The 20,471-nt window shown below is 54.9% G+C and overlaps 1 protein-coding gene across 4 annotated transcripts in view; it reads right to left on the reverse strand.

Annotated features, from left to right (window-relative positions):
- Positions 1–20,471, reverse strand: part of ONECUT2 (one cut homeobox 2) — a 36,479-nt gene that overhangs the window by 4,204 nt on the left and 11,804 nt on the right. Inside the window, exon 2 of one of the 4 annotated variants that reach the window (XM_054809802.1) lies at positions 1,492–3,269. The exons of 1 other annotated variant lie outside the window; for it this stretch is intronic. In XM_054809802.1, coding sequence (XP_054665777.1) covers positions 3,199–3,269 — 71 coding nt within the window. In that variant the 3' untranslated portion in view covers positions 1,492–3,198. Of the gene's footprint in view, positions 1–1,491; positions 12,848–20,471 lie in introns of those variants that run through there. 2 more of the 4 variants (XM_054809801.1, XM_054809800.1) reach the window with 2 other exon arrangements.

The following is a 20,471-nucleotide window of genomic DNA, read 5'->3' on the forward strand; positions in this document are numbered from 1 at the left end:
CGCCCCCGTTTGACGGGTCGGTGGGCGATGCCCAGCATTCACAGCACCGCTCGCTGCTGCGGCACGGCACGGCGCCCACCAAGGCCAGCGGCTTCGGCGCCGGCGCGGGTGGGCACGGGCAGAGCTGAAGGCGTCCCTCCGCCCGGGGGATTTGCCGCAGTCAAAGCGTTCGCAGGAGAAGCCGGCCGGCGTGCCGTACCAATACGGCATTGCAGCCCGGCTGAAATCCTGCCACGCACTCAGCTCATCCCTCAGCTTTTTGTCAGCTTAATGAAATGGGCCCGTTTCTTTCTTCCAGATGTGCCCGCTGCTAAGTGCCTGGAAAACGCGTTCCCGGGGGAACGATCCCGCCAGTGAAAGGGAAACGACCCACCCCGGCTGCATTAGGCTCCGTGTCATCGCTCTTATCTTTGCTGTCGTTAGCGTGTTTCTCCCCTTCCCGTGGCCAGCTACCCTCCCGGCAGCCATCCCGGGGGCACTCGCTCCCGCGGCCCCCGCCGCCGCCTTCTCCCGGAGGAGACCCCTCTGCCGGGGCCGTTTGCCCGGGGGGGCTGGGGAACGCACACCGAACCCCGCTTCTTCCTTCCCGCTCCCACCGCGGGGCCGAGCACCAGGCCCAGCTTCGGGTCGGAGCCAGCTCCGCGGGGGTGGGCTCCTTCCCCCCGTTCCCTGGGACAGCGGGGCTCTGTGAGCCGCAGCGTCGCTGCTGCGTGCGGCCCGGCCGGCCGGAGCCGTGCGAGGGGAGCGCGGGGCAGGGCGCTCGCAGAGATGCTTGGCCCCGCTCCTGGTGGGAGCACGGGGCTCGGGGGGGGGCTCGGTTCCCCCCCTTCCTCGGGACCCCCTGCCACAGCCCGCGCCGGAGGACGAAGCAGGGAAGGAGACGCGAACGGCGGCGTGCTGGGCTCTGCCGCACAAAACGCTGAACAGGCAGCTCTGCTTTTCTTTGCACCGGTAGCCGCTCAGCAGAGTTAAATGAAGCAGCGGAAATTTAATTAATGGCAGAAAGTGGCTCGGTGTCGAGAGGGGGAGCTGAGGAGAAGGAGCATGAAAACGAATTCTTCTGTGATTTCATTAACCCCAAGGTTAAAACTCGGTGCTAAGGTTAGATCCCAGATAATGAACCCCACGGCGCCTTTTAACCGGCGACGGTGCCGCAGCCCCCCGGCTGCCCCGTGCCCAGCCCGCGGTGCTCGCCTGGGGATGCGGCGGTTGCGGGGGGCTGCAGAGTCCCTCCGGCCCCCGGCGCTGCCCACCCGTACCTCCCCGGGTGTCCCGAGGGGTGGGCAGAGCGAGGGTGGCATCCGGAGGGACTCTCCCAAAAGGGTAGGGAAGGAAAGGGCCGTTTCCATGGGATTTTTTTTTTTAAGAGATAAATATAGGAAAGTGCTTTTCCTGGTTCACGAGATTTTACATTAGATCTACTTATGATGAGGTTACTGAAGGAGAAAACCGCAGACGACTTGCCCATAGCTGGAGCAAAATGAATGAACGACTGCAAACCTGCTACGTTCTCCTCGCCACGAGATCTCAGCTCAAGGACCCTCCCGCCTCCTCCGGGAGCGCTGCTTCAGGGAACGAAATTCCAGGAGTTACCTGAAGTGATTTCTTCTTTAACAAACGTCTTCGCTGCTGTAATGCAGACAGCGAGTTGCCACCGACTGAACCCATTTTTGGAATTTTCTTGGGAAAACCGGAGGCCATTGGAAAAGGAGACGTACCGAGCAGCTGAGGTTGATGACGTCTGTTTTGCTGGTCCCGCCCGCAGCCCGTTTGCCCTCGGTAGCGGCCCGAGCCCCTCTGGGAGCGATGGCAGCGACTATTGGGGAAGGACAGGCGCTCCGCAGAGGGGAGCCCTCTCTGCACAGGACCCGATGCCAGCCTCAGGCAGGGTTTCGCACACAAGACGTTAAGCTCCGCTTATGAATGCGGTTGGTCCCGCCTGTCCCACCCGCGAGACCCAACCCGACGCCCTCCTCCAAACCAGCGCCGAGATTAAAACGCCCGGGGAGGACGGCGGGAGCGTGCGGGTCCCGCACCCGCGCACCGGCGCAGCAGAGCGGGGATGGGCCGTGTTCCCGCTGTCGCCCCCCGCCCCGGGGTGCCAGGACCCTCGCGGTGGGGGGAGGGATGCTCAGCAGGCAGCAGCGCTCATCCCGTTTTCTTCTCTTGCTCTCAGGCTCCGGAGCGAAGCCGCACCATCACCCTCTGCTTGGGGGCGACGGCGTGACCAGGTGCGAATGCAGCGCTCGGATTCGTTTTCAGCCAGCCCGCATAACTGCAGGGCTTTGCTTTACAGAAGACCTTGAACGCTCCCACGCCAGAGCCCCACGTCCCCGTCGTGCAGCGGCACGGAGTCAATGCGTGTGCGTCGTCCCGCGCGTGATAAGCAGGAGGAGCAAAGGTTAACGCAGTGGGAAGTCTGCGCGAGAGGAGAGCCGGGAGAGGGGGTTTGCGAAGCGCTCTGCGTGAGGAGGCAGCTGCGGGGCGACGCCGTTGCTCCTCTCCGTGCTCTGGTTTGTCCCTATTCCCTTACAAGCCGTCCCTGGCGCCAGCTGCACCAGCTGTGTTCGTAGGAAGAGCACGTCGCATCTTTTTCCCAGCACGTTTTGCTCATACTGGGCCAGATCCTGCCTGCGAGGGAGCGTTTTTGGGATGGGGTCCTACGATAGTCTGACCGTGCTGGGCTCTGCTTCACCTTGCCGTACCCCTGCCTGTGCCGGGGGCCAGCCGGACGCTAGGAAGGCACCCGGAGAAAAGAAACAGGAACTTTTCATCGCACAAGGAAGCAAGAGCGTTGTTTTCCTCCTTTATTGAACTTTGGCAAATAATATGTGTGTGGGGGTTTTACATCAATAGCTATAAATAAAAATTTGAAAGCAATGTAATACTTGTCATTAAGATAAAGGACATCTATTGGCACAAATCATTGAGTAAAAACCCTTTAATGATAAAATAACATTCACTCTTTAGCTACTTTATTTGTCTGAAAAACTCAGCTTACACTCAGTTCAACATATCACCTTCCACAAAGTTAAAAAATGACATAAAATGACATAATAAAATATACCTTAAATTTCATAATACAAGTACCTTGGCAAATTTTAGCAAGCTGGACCATCTACCGTTGGCCCCAGTAGTGAACATTGTCATCGTCTCACATACCCCTCGTTGCCTTTGGACTGAGAAATGCGGGTGAACTCAGCGTGTAGGTATTACAACAACTGCGTGCTGTCTGAGCGGTGTCTGGGAGCTGCTAGCATGAGTTGAGTCTGCCGAAACAAATAGCAAGTCTGCTTATTGCGGAAGAACATATAAAGCTTTCTGGAAGATTAAACACTATTACAATCATTGACTGTCTTACAAAAAAAACCTATTTAAAATTCTCGTATCCATTACTGTCTTTGGCAGATAAATAAGGAAAAAAAATAAACGGACTATATTACAAAGCTTTCATTACCACAATCTACCGTATAAGGCCAAATAAAAATATGTTTCTTTGCACTAATGAAAGCACATCTCTAATATATCCTCAATGACAGACGATATAAACACTCTACCGACGTTACTTCCGATGCCTCGTTAGAAGACTGCGACTTCCGCGCTCCTGTTCCCCAAGCGGCACTCTTCTACGCAGAGTAAAGTGTATTTAGTAGTTGACTTGGCTTTATGTCCGGTGCGGTCCGTGAGTCAGGGTTACGGTAAGAGTCCGCGCCTGGACCCGGGTGTAGAAGCTCAATTCGCCGGTCCGCTGGCGGTACCGCAAGGCTGGGGGTCTTGAGTGTGGAACCGGTGAGGACGCGAGGGACAGCGCAAAGGGGCTCCAGCCGCTCCACGGAATCTGAGCCCGGAGCAGAGGGTGGCGAGTGACGGGGCTGCCGAGCCGGCGCGCGTGCTCCCTCCCGGCGGGACCGGGGGCACCGCCTGCGCCGCGCCCGCGGGAGTGACCCGGGGGTCTGGCCCCTGCGACGGGCTTGTCCGTCGCGACAGGCTGGGAGAGCGCCACTGACCCCCAACTCGTCCGCGTCCCGCCGGGTCGCAGCACGCGGGGTGATGGGCCCGGGCAGGAGGCGCGGCCGGGGCGAGGGACGCGGCCCAGGCTGCCGAGCGCGGCCGGTGCCCCGTGCTGCGGGTCTGCCATAAAGCCAAAGTAACTCCTCTTCCTGGGAAAAAACGCACAGCTTGGCTCCCTTTCGAGCAGGACCTGGATTTTCAAGTGACTGACCGCCGAATCGAGTTGGCCGGGAAAAAGCTGCTGGTCGGGCAAACTTTTCCTCTAACCAAAATCTGATTGAACTGGAATTCAGTTTGAGTCTGCGTTTAACACGCGGAGAGATGAGAACCGAGCTAAACATCAGTTCTTATCAGCACTTCATCGTACCAGGCAAAACTGTGCATGTTTTCGCAGCTTAAATGCATACACGACTGCGCCACGACCGCTAACGGATAACAGGCTCCATGCATAAATAAATACCATCAACCCAAAAGACCTATTTTCGAGTTCAAAAAAAGAAGTTGCCATTAAGAACCACGATGCATCACACTGCTAAGGTTTTGCCTCATGCATACAAATGGTAGCGCTGATTGGCAGTTGCTAATTATAATACTACACCGTCACACAGAACAATTAGCTGTTCAGACCAAGTAGCACAAATGTAGAAAATAATCTTTTTTTCTTTTTTTTTTTTTTTTTTTCAACAGAGCAAATTAACACAGATTGTTTCTTCAGCAAAATATGAAACTGTAAACTTTGGGCTCATTCTGCAACTTTTCCCCAATCCGTAATAAACAAAAAACCCCAACGGGAAGAAAGACTGACGTACATTTTTAAGCGCACCTTTTCCGTCTATTACAAAAGCACAACCTAAAACGTATAAAGCTTTTTTTTTTTTTTTAAATCACAGTTACCAAAAAGAAACAGTGAATAATTTATTACATACGCTATAATAACATTACTCTAAACAACTATTCTCTATGAGGTATATCTGAGAAAATTCGGTAAGGGATTGCACGGTCTGCGTTGCCAACATGCCCAGTTTTATATTAAAGCTTTGGAACCATGAAGAAATAGAGAAGGAGAAGGAGGAGAAGGAGAAGAAGGAAAAGAAGGAAGAGAAGAAGGAGAAGAAGGAGAAGAAGGAGAAGAAGGAGAAGAAGGAGAAGGAGAAGGAGGAGAAGGAGAAGGAGGAGAAGGAGAAGGAGAAGGAGGAGAAGGAGGAGGAGGAGAAGGAGAAGGAGAAGGAGAAGGAGAAGGAGAAGGAGAAGGAGAAGGAGAAAAGGAGGAGAGGAGAGGAGCCTTTGGTATTATTAGGAGTTTTGTTCTTTGCAGGGCTGCATTGCAAAGCACCACAGTACAAAAAGCCCACCAGGTACGATTCGGCGGCCCAGTTGAAGCTGAGGTATTCACAGGAAGAATAAAAAAAAGCACAGAGAGGTCTAGACTGGCAAAGTCGTTGCTTTGGTTCAAGCAAGGCACTCGTCCCGTGGTAATGTCACACTTTGCAAGTGAAGCATGGGTCTGGTGAGAGCGGCGACTGCTGCCGGGGAGCCTGCCAGCCCGGGGGTTTCCTGCGCCCAGCCTGCCGCCCGCCCGCGCTGCGCAGGGCTGGCCGGGGCACGGCGGGCAGGCGTCACCTACCACCAGGACAGGTCGTCTCCTCCACGCCTAGAAGGCATCCTGAGAATTCTTATAGCTTTTTACTGAAGGACTCTATCTATCTATATAAAAAGCACGCTCATCGAGTCCCTGTCGGTCCCAATACAGACTCGACCCCAACAGAAACGGGAACCAAAAGGCAACACGGACCCGGAGCGGAGCTTTTGTGTTGAGCTGTCGGCGACGTGCCCACGCGAGCCCAGCGGCACTGCTCGGGCAGATCTCTCGGGGAAGGGCTCGGCCCCCATCCTGCCCGGGGACCGCCGCGGCTCCTGCGGGCTCTGCACCGGCGCGGGGTCGCAGGAGACGCCGTGCTGGGGGGGGGTCACCCACCCTAACTCGTTAAATCAGGGCGTTCGTGCCCATGCGGGGCAGGTCCAGAGACGGACTTTTAAGCCGAGCCAAAAGCGCATCCCTGCGATCTGGGGGAGGTTTTCGTCTCTTTTAAATTTACCTACCGGGCAGCGCTCACCTTCTCGGGGGCTTTAGCGCAGAACAGGCCCTGCGAGCGGCAGGATGGGGGGCTCCTAAAGAAAAGGCGAACGCGTGGCCGAGCGGGCCGGTGGGACGCTGCGGGGGTACAGGCTGGTGGGAAGGGCACGCAGTGCCCGGGAGCGGGTTCAGCTCTTCGAGCGCTTGGTTCACTCGCACAGAGAGGATAAAACGGGCTAAAAGAAACGAACGCTAAAGGGCACCGCCAATTCCCTGAAGACAACCAACCAACTTTTAAGTAATCACTTTGGAACATGATACTAATGGAGCTTAATGCAGCTTTGTTTCATTGCTAACTCGAGAAAAATAATTAATTGATTTTCATAGGAAAACTGTAATTGCAAACAACAGCAAATCATCAGCAGGAGCGCGCAGCCTCCGCGTCTGCTGTGCCCGGCGGGTTCGGCAGAGACGCAGCGCATGCGCGCGGCCGCGGCAGAACCGGGCTTGGTCCCGGCAAAGGGCTCGCTGCCCGGTGGCCGGGGGGGCCGGCGCGAGGCAGCATCCCCCTCCCCTCAGGCCCGCTGGGCTCTGCAGCACGGGGACCCCCGCGCCGGCCCGCTAGCTTGCGTTCGAGCGCCGCCTCGCTTGAAAATAATAATTTCCAACGCTACTTGCTGCTGCTGCCAACGCGCCCCCATAAACGCTTAAGCCGGGCCGGTGCGGCGGCAGCGCGCGGACCCCCTTGCCCCAGGACTCGGCTGACGGACCGAGGCGGGAGCCATCTCCAGGTCAACACAACAGCTCCGTCCACCGGGATCTGGCGTGGGGGAGGACGCGAAACGGGTTCGCGCCCCCAAACGTTTTTTGGCTGGCAGGAAGGCATAAGGGAAACCCAGGCAAAGTCACCCCCAGAACCGGCAGCTTCCCCGACAGCATTTCTTTGGGTATCTGGGCTGCGGCTGGACATCGCTCGAGGTGGGAGAGAACAGTGAAACTATAAAAGAGCACAAGCAAAATGCAGACCGCACAGAGAAAGAAATCTTTGGTATCTTTGGTATCATCAACACGATTAAAATTACAAATGGAAAAAGTCAGTGAGGTAGCCTCTTTGGTTCTCACTAGAAATAGAAAGGTTTTTTCTTTTTTTTTTTTTTCCTTTTTTTTTTTTTTTTTTTTTTTTTTTTTTTTTTTTTTTTTACACACACAGAAGTTCATTCTTGGAAGCAGCTAGTTTAAGGGTTTCTCTCTTTTTGCTTGGCATGTATTATTATTTTCCCCCCAGCTTAAGTTTTAAGAAGCCACAAAGTTCAGGCAAAGTATCCCAGTGTCTTTTTTTTTTTTTTTTTTTCCCCCCCTGTTGTTTCTGAATGCAGAGTTTCAGGTTGAATATTCATTGCTTGTCCTCAAAATTCGCTCTGTCGTTCTTACAGAAAATCAGCTGTAGTGCTTTAAAGGAAATTCTAAATAAAAAATAAAAACTATACAAGGGCATCCTCAGATGACGATGAATACGTTAAATAAATAAGTTATATTACGAAGGATTTACGTGCCATAATAAAGGTATGTCACACTTTCTAATCGGATGGGAAGAGATTAACTTAAATAATTTAAACTTTGATATTTAAACAATTAAAATTAATTAAAAGAAGAAATTAAAACTAGATTCCTGTTTTATGTAACTCGTTATTTTTCTCCTGTCTGTAACAGAACCTGGCTGCTCTATGACGCAATACTAACTTTTAAGTGTATTTACTAACACAGGCTTCGCATCTCTGATGCGCTACAACAGTAAGATGGATAAATAAGCAAAATTAATCCCGAATCACTTAAAAATGATTGAATTAAATAGTTACAAATAATTAACATTGGAGCCCGATCCCGCAGATCTGTGTTCGGGCAAAACTCCCATTGAATTTTAAAGCTGAAATGAAACTCAATGGGATTTAGACTGAACAGAGATTTCGGGACCCACTCTAAGACTAAATTAAATAAATTACATTATTGATAGATAATATATTGGGTTAAAACCCACAAGTGTCTGGAAAAAAATAAAACCATTTTTAAGCTTTGCCTTTTTAAAAAAAATCCAAACAATAAAAATTCCCCTTAATAAATATAAAGGAGGCCAAGTATAAAGTTTCCCCGTGTCTTAAAAATACTCAGGTATCGTGACAAGCAAGAAAAACATTGGGTTTTGTCCGAAGCTAGCACACTCTTTGCAATACCATGTCGTTACCGTCTTGCTTTGGAAGAGGAGATCCCTATTCCCTTTCGCGGGTTTGAGCGTAGTTTGCTGGTTTAGTCCTTCTCAGGTCTTTGGATTCAGCTTTAGGTAAGAGAGATCCAGAATAAAGCTATTCAACCGAAGTCATCGCGCACATTCTTTGTTCCTTCACGGATGATTAAGCAGTATCCAAGGTTTCTTGAAAGTCGAATTCATCTCGGACGTGCCCACGGTCGTGACTCCAAGTACACGGTACGGAAGATGCTGGGATACTATCTGTACACACTAGGCTTTCGTATCAGAATAAATAGAAGGAACAAGTTACATTACACGGCTCTATAGATTCATAAATATATGGTATATAAACGTAACATGTCTATTTGAGCGGGGTTTGTTTCTTTAGCGTGGGCAGAATAGAGCGCGTATTCTGCTCATGGGTGTACGTACAAATGTTTCTGCCCGCAGTACTCACGATCGACACTCCTCTTCTGAGAGAGCTGCTACGTGAAAGCCTACGAGAGTCGACAGTGAAATGGAAGACACAACACAGGGCCATGAAGGACGCGGGGACAGAAAATGCAGCAGTTTTTTTCAGATGATGTTCAGATGACAATGCTTTTTGACAAATGCGGAGGAAACGGGGGCGGTGATACGTTTGCAGTGCCCAGCACGGAGAAGCCTCACGCGTTTCGCCACGCAAATGCCGCGGCGCGGGCGGTAAGGTCAGCCTCGGCACCGCGCAGGGTAATTGCGTCGCTCCCGGTGTGAGGCTGCGGATCAGCAGCCGAAAGGTCGAGGTGAGAATTTAAGCCATAATGTTGCATAACAAGAACTCCCACAATTTGGAGAAAATGAGTAATTTCATCGACGACACGTACTTTATCATTCAGTGGCTGATCCGCACTTACTTCGTTACAGCCATCGGTACGACCCCGAGCAGAAACCAGAAGCACAAGTCGTTGCTCGGGGACTCCACGCGCAGCCCAGGGCAGGACCGCAACCGTCGGGCCGCGGACGTCCCTAAGGCAGGCGTCCACGTGCCCGTCGCCGCGGTGGGACACCGGCTGCCAAGCGCCTGGGACTCTCCTCGCCCGAGACGCGCTTCTCTGCCGCGCAGGGGAGGGGAGGGAGGGGAGGGACGGCAGGCTGGGCTCACTGGTGGCCTGTCATCTCCTGCGCCGGTGACAGGGCCACGATGGGATGGAGAGTGGGAAAAGCGACCGACAGCCAGCATCGCCCGACGCTGCTGCGGACCGCGGGAGGGCACTTTGGGAACGAGACGTGTCCCATGAGGGCCACGCCACGTTCAAAATGCCCGTGGGGAGGCTGGTTTGGGTGGACCCTCTTGGATGGGTGTGAGGGGACAACTCAGCGTGACCAACCCGCCTCGGCCGGGGCCGGCTCTACGGCGGGCTGACACAGAACTTCTCGCCCAAACGCCCGCGTCAGCCCAGACCTGAACCGTGTTTTGGAGCTTCATCGCACGCCTGACTACGAGGCTTCTCTGGATCATTTTCGAATCGTGCACGATGCGTCTGGGAAATCTCTGCTGAGGACGTTTTGATTCCCAGAGCCGGTACGTGCTGTTGCTGTGAGGGTCCTGAACTGACTTCTCAGAAACCTTTCCTGCCCTGAGCAGACAAGGCTTTTTAACCTCCTTCCTTTTTTAAACTGTAAAAATTGGGAGATGACTGCAGCAGTTTTGCAAAGTGGTTAAAAAGAAGCCTTCGTTTAAATGTAGAGATGGAGCAAAATGGTACCACGGCGCTCCAGCTCTGAAGATAAATTTGGACCTAGGTCTGCGTGTCGTGACTTGGATCATCGTGACTTTGATCAACCAACATAACGTGTCTAATACGTCACAGTGAACCACTGAACTGCCACGTGAACTGCTGAAACCTCCATTTCGGTTCAGATCGGGATCTGATCCCAGTGAGCCAGGCTGTGGTGGTGCTCATCGCGTACAATGACATAAATCAGTACATATATTGCAAGTTTTATCCCTGGGGAAGAGAAAGAAGGGTGCAGGTTACTCAACGGACTTCACATAGAGAAGGACGGGTGCTCAAAGCTCTAGACCTACAGGAGACCAGCTCTACCCGACAAAACGCGTCAGACCCAACGGACACGTTTTTCCTACGCGGCTCTGAAGAGAGGAGACGTACCAGCGTAGCATCCCAACGTCTTGCACCCGGAGTCCGTGCAGCTCTCGGAGAGATCCCGTGTGAGGCAGAAACAGGAGAAAGGTAAAGAAACCCACCCTTTCGTTGCTCAAAGACACAGAAGGGGTTACCTGTACACAGATCAATGGTGCTATACGCATTCAGTCGTGCAAGAGGAGATCATGAACTGAAACAAAAGTAGTGAGAATCCTCATCTTTGGTATTGTAGCTGTTGAGGTTTTGGTTGCTCTGTTCCTTGTTCTTTTGAAAAAACTGCATAGGCACAAATTAAAGACAATCTTCACCTTTAGGATGACTGAGTTGTCACATGAAGCAGCAATCGTACTGGCTTTGCTTTGTTCTCGTTCTTGTCAACCCTTTCTTTGAGATCTGCTTCCTAAAACGTCCAAGATGTCTGTCAAAACACAGTGTGTTACTCGTTCGCTTCCTGACGTGCTTCCTTGGTTTTTTTCATTTTTTTATTTTATTCTTAAATGGAACAGTTTGTTGCAGAAGAAGTAGGTGCAGAAAACGTTTCTTTGGTTTCGATTAAGTAGTACATAAAAAAAGTCTCAAGTGTCTCTAAAGAACCACGACCGCGCTCGGCTCGCTGCCGCGGCTTGGCCGGCGCTCTGGGAAGGGCCGTTCACTGGTAAGTGCGCACATCGAGCGGCCGCGGCCGTTTCGGGTCGGGGCTGCGGCGGCGGCGCGGCGGCTGCGAGTGCGGCGGCCGCGGCCGGGGCTCTGCTGACGTCGGCTGCCAGCGCTGCCTGCCCGCTCCGCCGCACGGCAGCTGCCGGAGGTGGAGAGAGGGCTGGGAGTTTGTGAGGCTTCCCCGTCGCCAAACAACCGCCCGCACCAGCGACGACGGAAAGAAAATGGCAAGTTATAAACATCTTTGGCTTGCAGTAATCCTGTCTCTTTGGTGTGCTGTGCTCCCGCCAGCTCGGGGAACTGGTGGATGGAAGGAACTGGGGGATGCGACAGGTCTAGATGGCGCATTGAAGCCATATGCGGCGCATCTAAACCGGTCGGTGGCATCTGAAGGGCTTGTTTCTGGGTTTTTTCCTGCTTGAAAGTACCGTAAAATACTGAAAAAATGAACAAAAATACATCGAATGCTAAATACGTTTCAGTGGCAAGGACGTCGTTGAGGAGAAACTAGGTTCCTGCTAACTAAAAAGGACGTGTTAACGACCTAAAAAAATCTAGATCTTTCAAAACATTGTGTTTGCTCCGCGTACTGTAGCAGTTAAATTGACCTCCTGAGTGTGCATCTGCGTTAGGTACGAACACAGACCTCGGGACAAACTGCAAACTGTGCTTGAGGCTCGCGTGGCCGCGGAGGTGTTCCCCGCCGACGCTGGGAGTGACACCGCGTCTCGAAACAATCGCTGCAGTGAGTCCGGGATCGTACCTACTTCTATAGCTACTGGCTTTGTGCTTGATACTTTGCGATCAAGTGAACTGAATTTTTCTGTTCCAAGATCAAGCTATGCTCGCTGCTTAAATGAAACAAACGAAGGAAAAAAGTAAAGAAACAAACAAAACCTTAACTTTGAACTTTTGTTTGTCCCTAGAACACTTAACAAAACCATGCCTGAGTTTTAAGAACAGGTTCTCGGATCCTTTAGCGTCTACGTGTCAGACTTTGTGCTCCGTTCTTGCGCGGCTGCGCCACGGCGGCGAGCTTTGGTGCAGGGCGGCGTGGCCAGCACCGGCGCCCTGCCGGCAAACGCTGGGCACGGGCAGGCTGCCCGGGCTGGCAGCGGCACCCCCGCCGCCCGGGGCTCTTTGGGGCTCAGGAGAAACTTGCCTCACGAACGACTCCCCTACGTTTCAGACCTGCTTCGCCTGTCCTGAGCATAGTATTGTATAGGAAGAGGTTAATTTTAAACTTGCGCCTGCTAAGACTGACTAAAAGCCGTAAGAAGTGTCCTCTGTTACAGCTGGGCTGGGGTTCGTTTCCAGGAGGATTGTGCTTTAAGTCACCAGTGAAGGGCCCCGCTGCGGAGCTGCTCTCTCCCCCGTGCCGTGCCGCGCCGTGCCGCGCCGTGCCGCGCCGTGCCGCGCCGGCCGCTCGCCGTCACGCTTTGGTACAGGTGCTGGGGGCCGCGGAGGAGCCCCCGGAGCTCAGGTCGTCCTGCCACTTCTCCAGGCTGCGCCGCCGGGCGTTCATGAAGAAGTTGCTGACGGTGGTGAGCTCCAGGCCCAGCTGCTGGGAGATGGTGATCTGCATTTCTTTGGAGGGGCGCTTGTTCTCCTTGAAGATGGCGAAAAGCGTTCTGCGCTGGAGGTCCGTGAAAACCAGGCGAGATTTCTTCTGGGAGTTGTTCCGCTCTTTGTTCGGCTCTTGCTCCTTGCGTTTGCAGGCTGGGGAAGGGGTGGGCAGAGACAGAGAGAAAGCGAGCGTCAGGACGCGCGTGGCTGCCTGCGGACCCCGGCGCGCGGCGGGCACGGGACCCGCGGAGCCAGCGGTGCGCAGCCGCCGGGAGCCGGCACCGCGCCGGCACGCGGGACCCTCGCGGAAGCATCCCGGGGGGGCTACGCGGGTGTTTGTGCTCGCGTCCCGAAGACCCGCGTTTTCGGAAGTGATTTGGGACGGGCGCCTGCTCGTTAGGCGTTCGGGCGCTGCGTTCCGAGGCACTCGGAGCGCTCCCCCCGACCATCCCCAGGCAGGGGGCCAGGCCCTCGAGTTCACTTGCCGTTTCTGCACCGCGCATGGCTTTGAGATTTCCCACACTTTCTATAAAGCCACCATCTGAGAAACGCGTTGCTCTTCTCTTACGGCAGCATTCGAATGAACGGTTTAGCTTATCTGATGTCAGTCTAGGAAAGAAAATGCGAAGCACATCCTTTTTGGCCCCTCAACAGCTAAGACAAAGATTAATTCTTTGTAGAACCATCTCACGTGCCGTAGCGTATAACAACCGCAAGATTACTATTTTTTAACAAAACTGTGCGGGCCACTGTTCCATAATGTGAGCTCCAACGCTGGGTAACGTGCAGGACAGAGGAAATGCACCTGGGAATTGCTGTTCATGCGTTTAGAGGAAATCTATCCAGATTCTGGGACGGAGAGCCTTTTCTGTGACCCGCCATTCCGAACACATATTTAACTCAATTACGGTGGGCGCAACGGTGAAGGCAGGAAACCCCCAAACCCGCTTTGGTAGTGCCGGGGAAAGCACAGCTGAGCAAGTGGAAACCGCCCCCCCCGCGCCCTCCCCGATTCGCAGCACAAACCCACCCTCCGTCCGGGGCGGGCTGTGCTTTCTGGGCATCGCTTGGGATCCGCCGCGCGCGCGCGGGGCTGCCTCCCTGTCCCGCCAGGCGTTCCCCGGGAACCGCTGCCCGCGCTCCCTCCGCACCCGTTGCCCCCGGTCCCTCCCGCCCGGCGGGCAGGGGGGATGCTCGCGGCACCCGTGCCGACAGAGCCGCTCCCAGAAGACGTCCGCGGGACGGAGCGGCGGTGGCGATACGCTCGCGGACGCGGAGGGACGGGTAAAACCCCACGGCGGGGGAGGGAGGGCGCGTGGTCGAGCTCCGCTCCCAGCTTCGCCCTGTCTGAGCCAGGACGGGCTGCTCCGCTCCCCACGCTCATCTGCTCCGTCCCCGAGCGGTGCTGCCTCCCCAACAGCCAGGCCCAACGGTGGGCAGCAGTTTTATTACTTCAAACGCCCCAAAGCAAACCCCAGTCAGAGGGTTTGACCCCCACTGGCGAAAAATCACGTTCGCTAGCACGAACTGCCGTCGTCCAGCGGAACTTCTGTTTGCGTGATTTCTCCAGAAAGAGACCTCTGTGGCCGCTTTTTAACCGCTTACTGAATTATTCGTGGTTTCTATTCCCTGCTGCAACAGCTGCTGCCTGAAAAGCTGCCCAGCCTTCGGGCACCCGCAGTGAGACAGATAAACTCCTCGCTCCTGCCGGGACCGTTTGCTTACGGCCTCGCGTAGGAATAACCAGACCATCCAGTGCGTCCCAAATTCTCCAGCTCTCCGTAAGGGTGCACTTTCTCGTGCTCTCTCACAGACTACAAGGTTGAAAAGCTACGGAAAAAACCAGACAGACGTGAAATTGCGACTGTCTGAGGTGAAAGGGTAGCAGTACCTGCTGCTGGGGGCATACGTCCCTCGTCAGCAATTAGCTCCTAGGTCACATCCAGGCAGTCCCGCGCAGCCTTTGCTCCAAAGCCGCCCAGCAGCTGCCACCTGATGCACAAGGACGACCGAAGCTTCTTCCCCCCGCCCGCACCCCCCCGGCACCTCCCACCCCTGCAGAGCCACGGGCCGCGGTGCAGCAGCGCTGTCCTCTTCATCGCTGCTGCGCAGCCGAGGCTTGAACTGCAACGACGGCATTTTCCAGAAGCAAACTCGGCAGCGTCGCTGAAACCCGGCACAGCATTACCGGGCTGCCCCCGCGCGAGGCTCTTCGCAAGTCGGTGCAGGATGAGGTAACGCTTCCCAGCAGAAATCGTCTGCGAAGGAGCGGCTTGCCTGAACCCCGCTGGCCGATTTGTTTGCCGGCGGCGGTTACCAGAGCCCGTCTCACCTTGGGGCTTCTCCCCCTCCTCCCCCGGGGTCTGCAGCCCAGCCTGACCCCTGGCAGCGTCCCCACCCCAGGGCACCGTTCCCTCCTCCTGCCGCTCCACGCAGAGACCGCCGGGGCTCAGCCACGGCAGCGGCCCGTGGCACGCCGGGGGATGCTGCTGCGGCCACGGCTCGGCTGTGCGAGGGGGGGCCTCCAGGCACAAAGCCGTCGGGGCTGTCTAGAGACCCAGCCCGGGATTTGGGTTTATCTGCCTTTGGGTTTACGGCGTGCCTTTCGAAGCTCCTTCCAGGAGGAAAAAATAGTCTAAACCACCCGCGACTGCAAATCTCTTTTAAACGGATGTCTTTTATTGGAGAACAAACCTCCCCTTCCTCCTCAGATCGTCCTTACTGCCTTAAAGCCCGACCCTCCGCTTTGCTGGGCCAGAGGTTCAGCCAGGCTGGCCTCCCCGCTCCCCAGCTCGCTCCTGCCCCGGAGCCGGGGGCGGCTGGGGGGGAAGGGCCGCACGGCCAGCACCGGCCCCCTCCCCGCGGCATCTCCCGAGAGCAGGGGCGAAGCCAGCCAGAAATGCCCGTCAGAGCTCAGGGCAGGCAGGGCAGCAGCGCCGGACCATCGCCGTGCCAAGCGACGCTAATGGATCCTGAAAAAAGTCAGTATTAATAGCCGGTCTGTATTTATTAGCACAGAGAGAACATCAAGTGCTGAAACCAATACCGCTGCTGTAGCATACCCAGATTTAAAAATAGCCTGATAAGGCTGTCTACCCAGGGCAGTGAGATAAAAAAAAATCCATATGTTGACATGGTTAGGTAATGCGCTGGGACAAAATAAGTAGAGTGAATTGATAAGTGGACGGGTTTTTAAGCAGCCCTATTAAATAATTCTGCAGGTCTAGAAAGTGAAGTGAGAAGCGAAAAATAAAGCTCGGACCGTGGCAATGTCCGTAATTACCCCGCAGCCAGGGCCGTACCCGTCTACCTGTGCCCGAGCACGGCAGCACCGGGAGCCTGGCTCTGCCGGGCGCGTGAAAGCCCACGCCGATCAGCTCGGGTTTGTGCACGGGACACCGTTTCACGGGATTTCTGCAGGAAACGGGAATGTTTTGGTGGCGTGGCTGGTCCGGATCCCTCTCTTACCCGTTCTCAGGTGGGCCAAAATGTAAGAGGAGGGTGCTCCGGAGAGTCGGGTCCAAACCCAGACGACGGGTTACGGGTGAGCATCCCGGAGTGGTTCACCTCTCCCGGAGGCAGCAGCACCAGCACGGGGATTCTGCTAGGACCCGTGGGAGCGGGGCGGAAGCAAGGACGCTCCCGCGTGGGCACGCTGAGGCGTCGGGCTGAGCCCCTAACCGCGTCCCGATGGCCGGACTCGGGTCTCTGGAGGTCGTTAGACCGAAGGCATCACCGGGAGGAATTTGGGTTCTCTGACTGCACCTCTAACGCACTCCGCAGATAATGTTTTACCGCCTGTCCGAGATGACAAACCAGGTTTTAGGCTGGATTTGTGCAGTCAACGCTTTACTTCGCCTTTTGTCTGGAATCCACGCGGCGGCGGCCCCAGCGCTGGGGGTGTGACGAGCGCCTGCATCTCTGCCGCAGTTTCTAATAGGTTCTGGGACACTGGGAAGAGCCCAGCGTTTCCTAACATCACTAATTTATGTCGAGATACTCTGTGTTTTACAGTTATTGGTAGCTTATAATAAATAATGCAAAGGCATGTGCTTTCCAAGGCATTCAGTAAATACTTTCCTTGAACTGTTAAGTTTGCTCTTGAAAAGGCACCATAAAGGCAAACGTTGTTCCTTGACATGCGTTTATCAGAAGAGAAAAACGGAGTGAGCGCTCTAATAAAATAAAGTTATTATCCAGGAAACCTGCCCACAGAAAGAGAACCGTTTTAATAGTAGGGGAGGGCAAGCGGCCATCTCGATTCCAAGAACAATTTGATTTATTAACTGCAGTTAATACTGAACATATTCTGCGGAAGAAAATGGACAACTGGCAGGAACTGAAAGCAATGACTGCGAAAAAAAAATTATAAAATCTTCCCTTTTCTTCTACACCGGACTAAAGACGCTTTACATAGAAACAATACAGAAAGAGCTCAGAAACAGATTCTGGTTGGCCGAAGTGGAACGGCACGGATTTGAAGGGCGTTAAGAGCGGTGCAGAGACCTGACGCCGCACTGCGGGGCTGTGTCCCTCGAGGAGGGACAGCCTGGCTTCACTGAGCGTACTTTTGTCCTGCAGCTAAAGCTAAGAGAATATTTTAAAAATGTTGCTTTAAAAGAGAACCAGGTATTGCTTCAAAAAAAAAAAGGAATAAAATGAAAACAGCACGCCGAGCGCGTGCTGAGAGACGGGAGGCGTCAGGCGAGGCACCAGGAGATGACGGGAGCGAGCCCCAGAACCTCTGCAGTTCTCAGCGCTAATGAGGTTCCTCTCCACGAAGACGACAACGATTCAGATGTTCAACTTTGAATCTGCAGGACGCTCCACTGATTTTTTATTAGCGTGTACGCAAGCCCGAGGTTAAGCATGTGCTGAACTATTTCGCAGATCCCGGCGACAGCGAGAGCAGAGGCGGGCGGGCGGGCGTCCCTCCCGCTGAACAGACGGGGCAGCTCCCAGAAAGCCTGCCCCAAGCCCACCCTTCCGTGCCAGCGGTCGGCCGCCGGGAAACGTGCCGGCGCAGTGCCGACCCCGCTGCTCGGCCAGGGGGGCAAACCCCCCCATCGGTCCCGTTGCCCTGCGCAGCTGCAGCTCCGGGAGCTGGGTGACGCCCCACCGCTCCCCGCTCCGCGGAGCCTTGCTAGGGGCTGCCTGCCCGAACCCCCTGCGAGCCAGCTCCCCCGGTCAGTAAGGCTCCCTCCACCCAAGGTTAGCAGGGAAAAGCAGGGCGTCCCGTGTCCCGCCTTCCCCCGCAGCCAGGGCGCACGTGCCGGATGCAGCCGGGGTGCGTCCCCTCCCGCAGGCAGATGCCTCGCCGCGAGCGCGTGGCAGTGTGCAAGGACGCGGCTTTCGCTCACGTCTGCCACGCGCTCCGTCGCGCCTTGGGACAAACCTCTCTTTCTCGAAGAAAATTTGCTCTAAACCGCCCGCATTCAATGGCTTTCAATACAATTCATATGAAAAAAAGAATCCTATGGCACCGCTCTGGAAGAATCACGACGCCACTGTAAGCAGGAGCCGTAGTGACTGACGTGTTCCGCATCAGTTCCAGCACCTGCGGCCCCGTCTGCGTGAAAGGGATCCGCGGGAAAGTGGTGACTTTTAAAATTTTATTTCTGCAAGCCCGTCTGAGTTTTGGGTTCCTTGTGAACTTCACACGCTTCTAATTTAAGCTCAGGTTTTTTTGTCACTGAGTATCATTAAATTGAATATTTCTACTAACAGTTCATTTGTCTTATTTTCTGCAACGATAACTCTCGTTTTCCATTTTCTTCCTCAGCTAGCCAGCCCAGGCATTACAAATAGCTCTAAATCCTGAGCAAGGTCTAGAAGCATTGCAGTTGGTAAGTATTGTCTTTAAAACTTCCGTTTAGAAGGCCCGAAGCAGGGGGACGTTCTCACTATCATAACGACGAATGCACAGCAACTACCAGCGAAAGGCGGCGGACTCGCTAACCCCGCCGTGGGGGTCTCCCCGCCGCCCTCCCGCACGAGAGCGCTCATTGCCCAGGAGCTGCGGTGGTGCCCAGCCCTGCCCGGTGAAACCCAGCGGTTCGGATCAGACGACGTGGCATTTTCTCCTGACGGGTTTTTTTTCACCGAAAGATAGCCACCGGCTCCACCGTCAATGGCCGACGCAACGCGCGGCTCGGAGCAATCAATCCGCAGTGCGTCGCGCTGCCCTTACGAGAGCCAGGAGCGGTACTGCACATCCCGATCGGCAGCGATAGCTCCTCTCAGCTGCTTACGCACGCACAGAAGCACCAGGCCTTTTTTTTTTTTTTTTTTTTTTTTTTTGTGGAAACTGCCTTTGCCGCATGTAGGCCGAACCCGATTGCCACGGAGCCCACCACCGCGCCCGGCAGCACGGCGCGAGTCCTCACCCAAATCCCACCCTGCGCTCCCTGGGCTCCCTCCTCCCGCGGCCCCTCTGCTTCCCTCGGGGGGAGGTGAGGACAGGAGGGTCGCCGGCGCGAGGAGGAGAACAGGCAGGACCGGGAGGGGTCCCAGGGGCCGCGGTGGTCCTCGGGGAAGGGGAGCTGCTCGCAGAGCCGGGCGGCTGGATGCCTCCTCGTGCCCGTGACCCGTCTCAGCACGGCTCTCAGAAAGCGGCACCTGCAGAGCCCGGGGGTGCACGTTCCTGCGAACGCCGCTGGTGGCCACCGCGTCCGGAGAAAGGCCACGGCCCGCCCCTGAGACAGAGGGACGGTGCCGCTGGCAGAGGACGGGGCACGCTCTGCTCGTCTGCGTCAGCGCTGCCTGGAGGCAAGCACGCCCGCGCAGGAATGCCGATTGCCCAAGCCAAGGGACGAGTGTCGCGGTCAAATCTTCCACCGGCCAACGCCACGGCGGCCGGAGGCGCGGGGAGTCGGGGATGCGATGCCCAGAGGCGCGGGAGCTGGCCTGCGAGCGTGAGCCTTGGGGGCGCGGGGCTTTGCCGGCCGGGCTTTGAGACCCCGATCTGCCGAGCCAGGCACAGAGCGAGGCGCGGAGCCTGCAGGCCCGTCCCGTTCCTCTTCCCAGAGCCTGCCACCGGGTTCCTTCGGGTGCTGGACACGCTAACGAGACCGCTCCCGTGGTTTCTGTCCTGTGAAGCACAAAGACGGTGCGAGCCCGGCGGCTCATACAAACCAAACCCCAACGTAAATCTGGCGTCAATCCACGTGCCCTCCAGGTAGCTCCGCTTTTAAACCCACTGGGCGAGGGGGTTTTCACCGGAAACCCGGGAGGACCATTTAGCAGGCTGAAGTTTCTCAGGGCCATGGTCTACTTTTGCTGGAAAAAGCCTCCCTTTGTCTTCACCTCCTCTAAATTTGGTTCCCTGCAGCTCCTCGAGGTAACTACCACCCTCGGATAATCCCCAGTTTTACGACGGTTTTACTCTAATGGCAAAAGTTACTTTGGACCTAGGAAACAAATGGCTGACGTTAAGAAGAACAATATTCCCTTCATCCAGTGGTAAGTCATTTCCAGCGGTCGTAAGGATAAACCCTGAATATTGATCTCCCGTATGTGGTTTCATGCGGGTGTAGTACAAAGTCAACTAAACCCAGTTATCTGTCTGATGGAACTAAAAAAATGTTCCTCAATTTGATTCTGGAGAGAACGCAATGTGAAGGGAATTTAATTATGCTAGTAATACTGAACACAATGAAATGACCATCAAAGCGTCTTCCAAAGGTTTAAAATGTTTTGCTTTCGCTATGATTCACTTAAAGCAACCTCTTGTATATCTGTGTTACTACAATCTCTTAAAAACTAGGCCTCAAAAATC

Source organism: Grus americana, chromosome Z (assembly GCF_028858705.1).
Source record: "Grus americana isolate bGruAme1 chromosome Z, bGruAme1.mat, whole genome shotgun sequence".
Lineage (NCBI taxonomy): Eukaryota > Metazoa > Chordata > Aves > Gruiformes > Gruidae > Grus > Grus americana.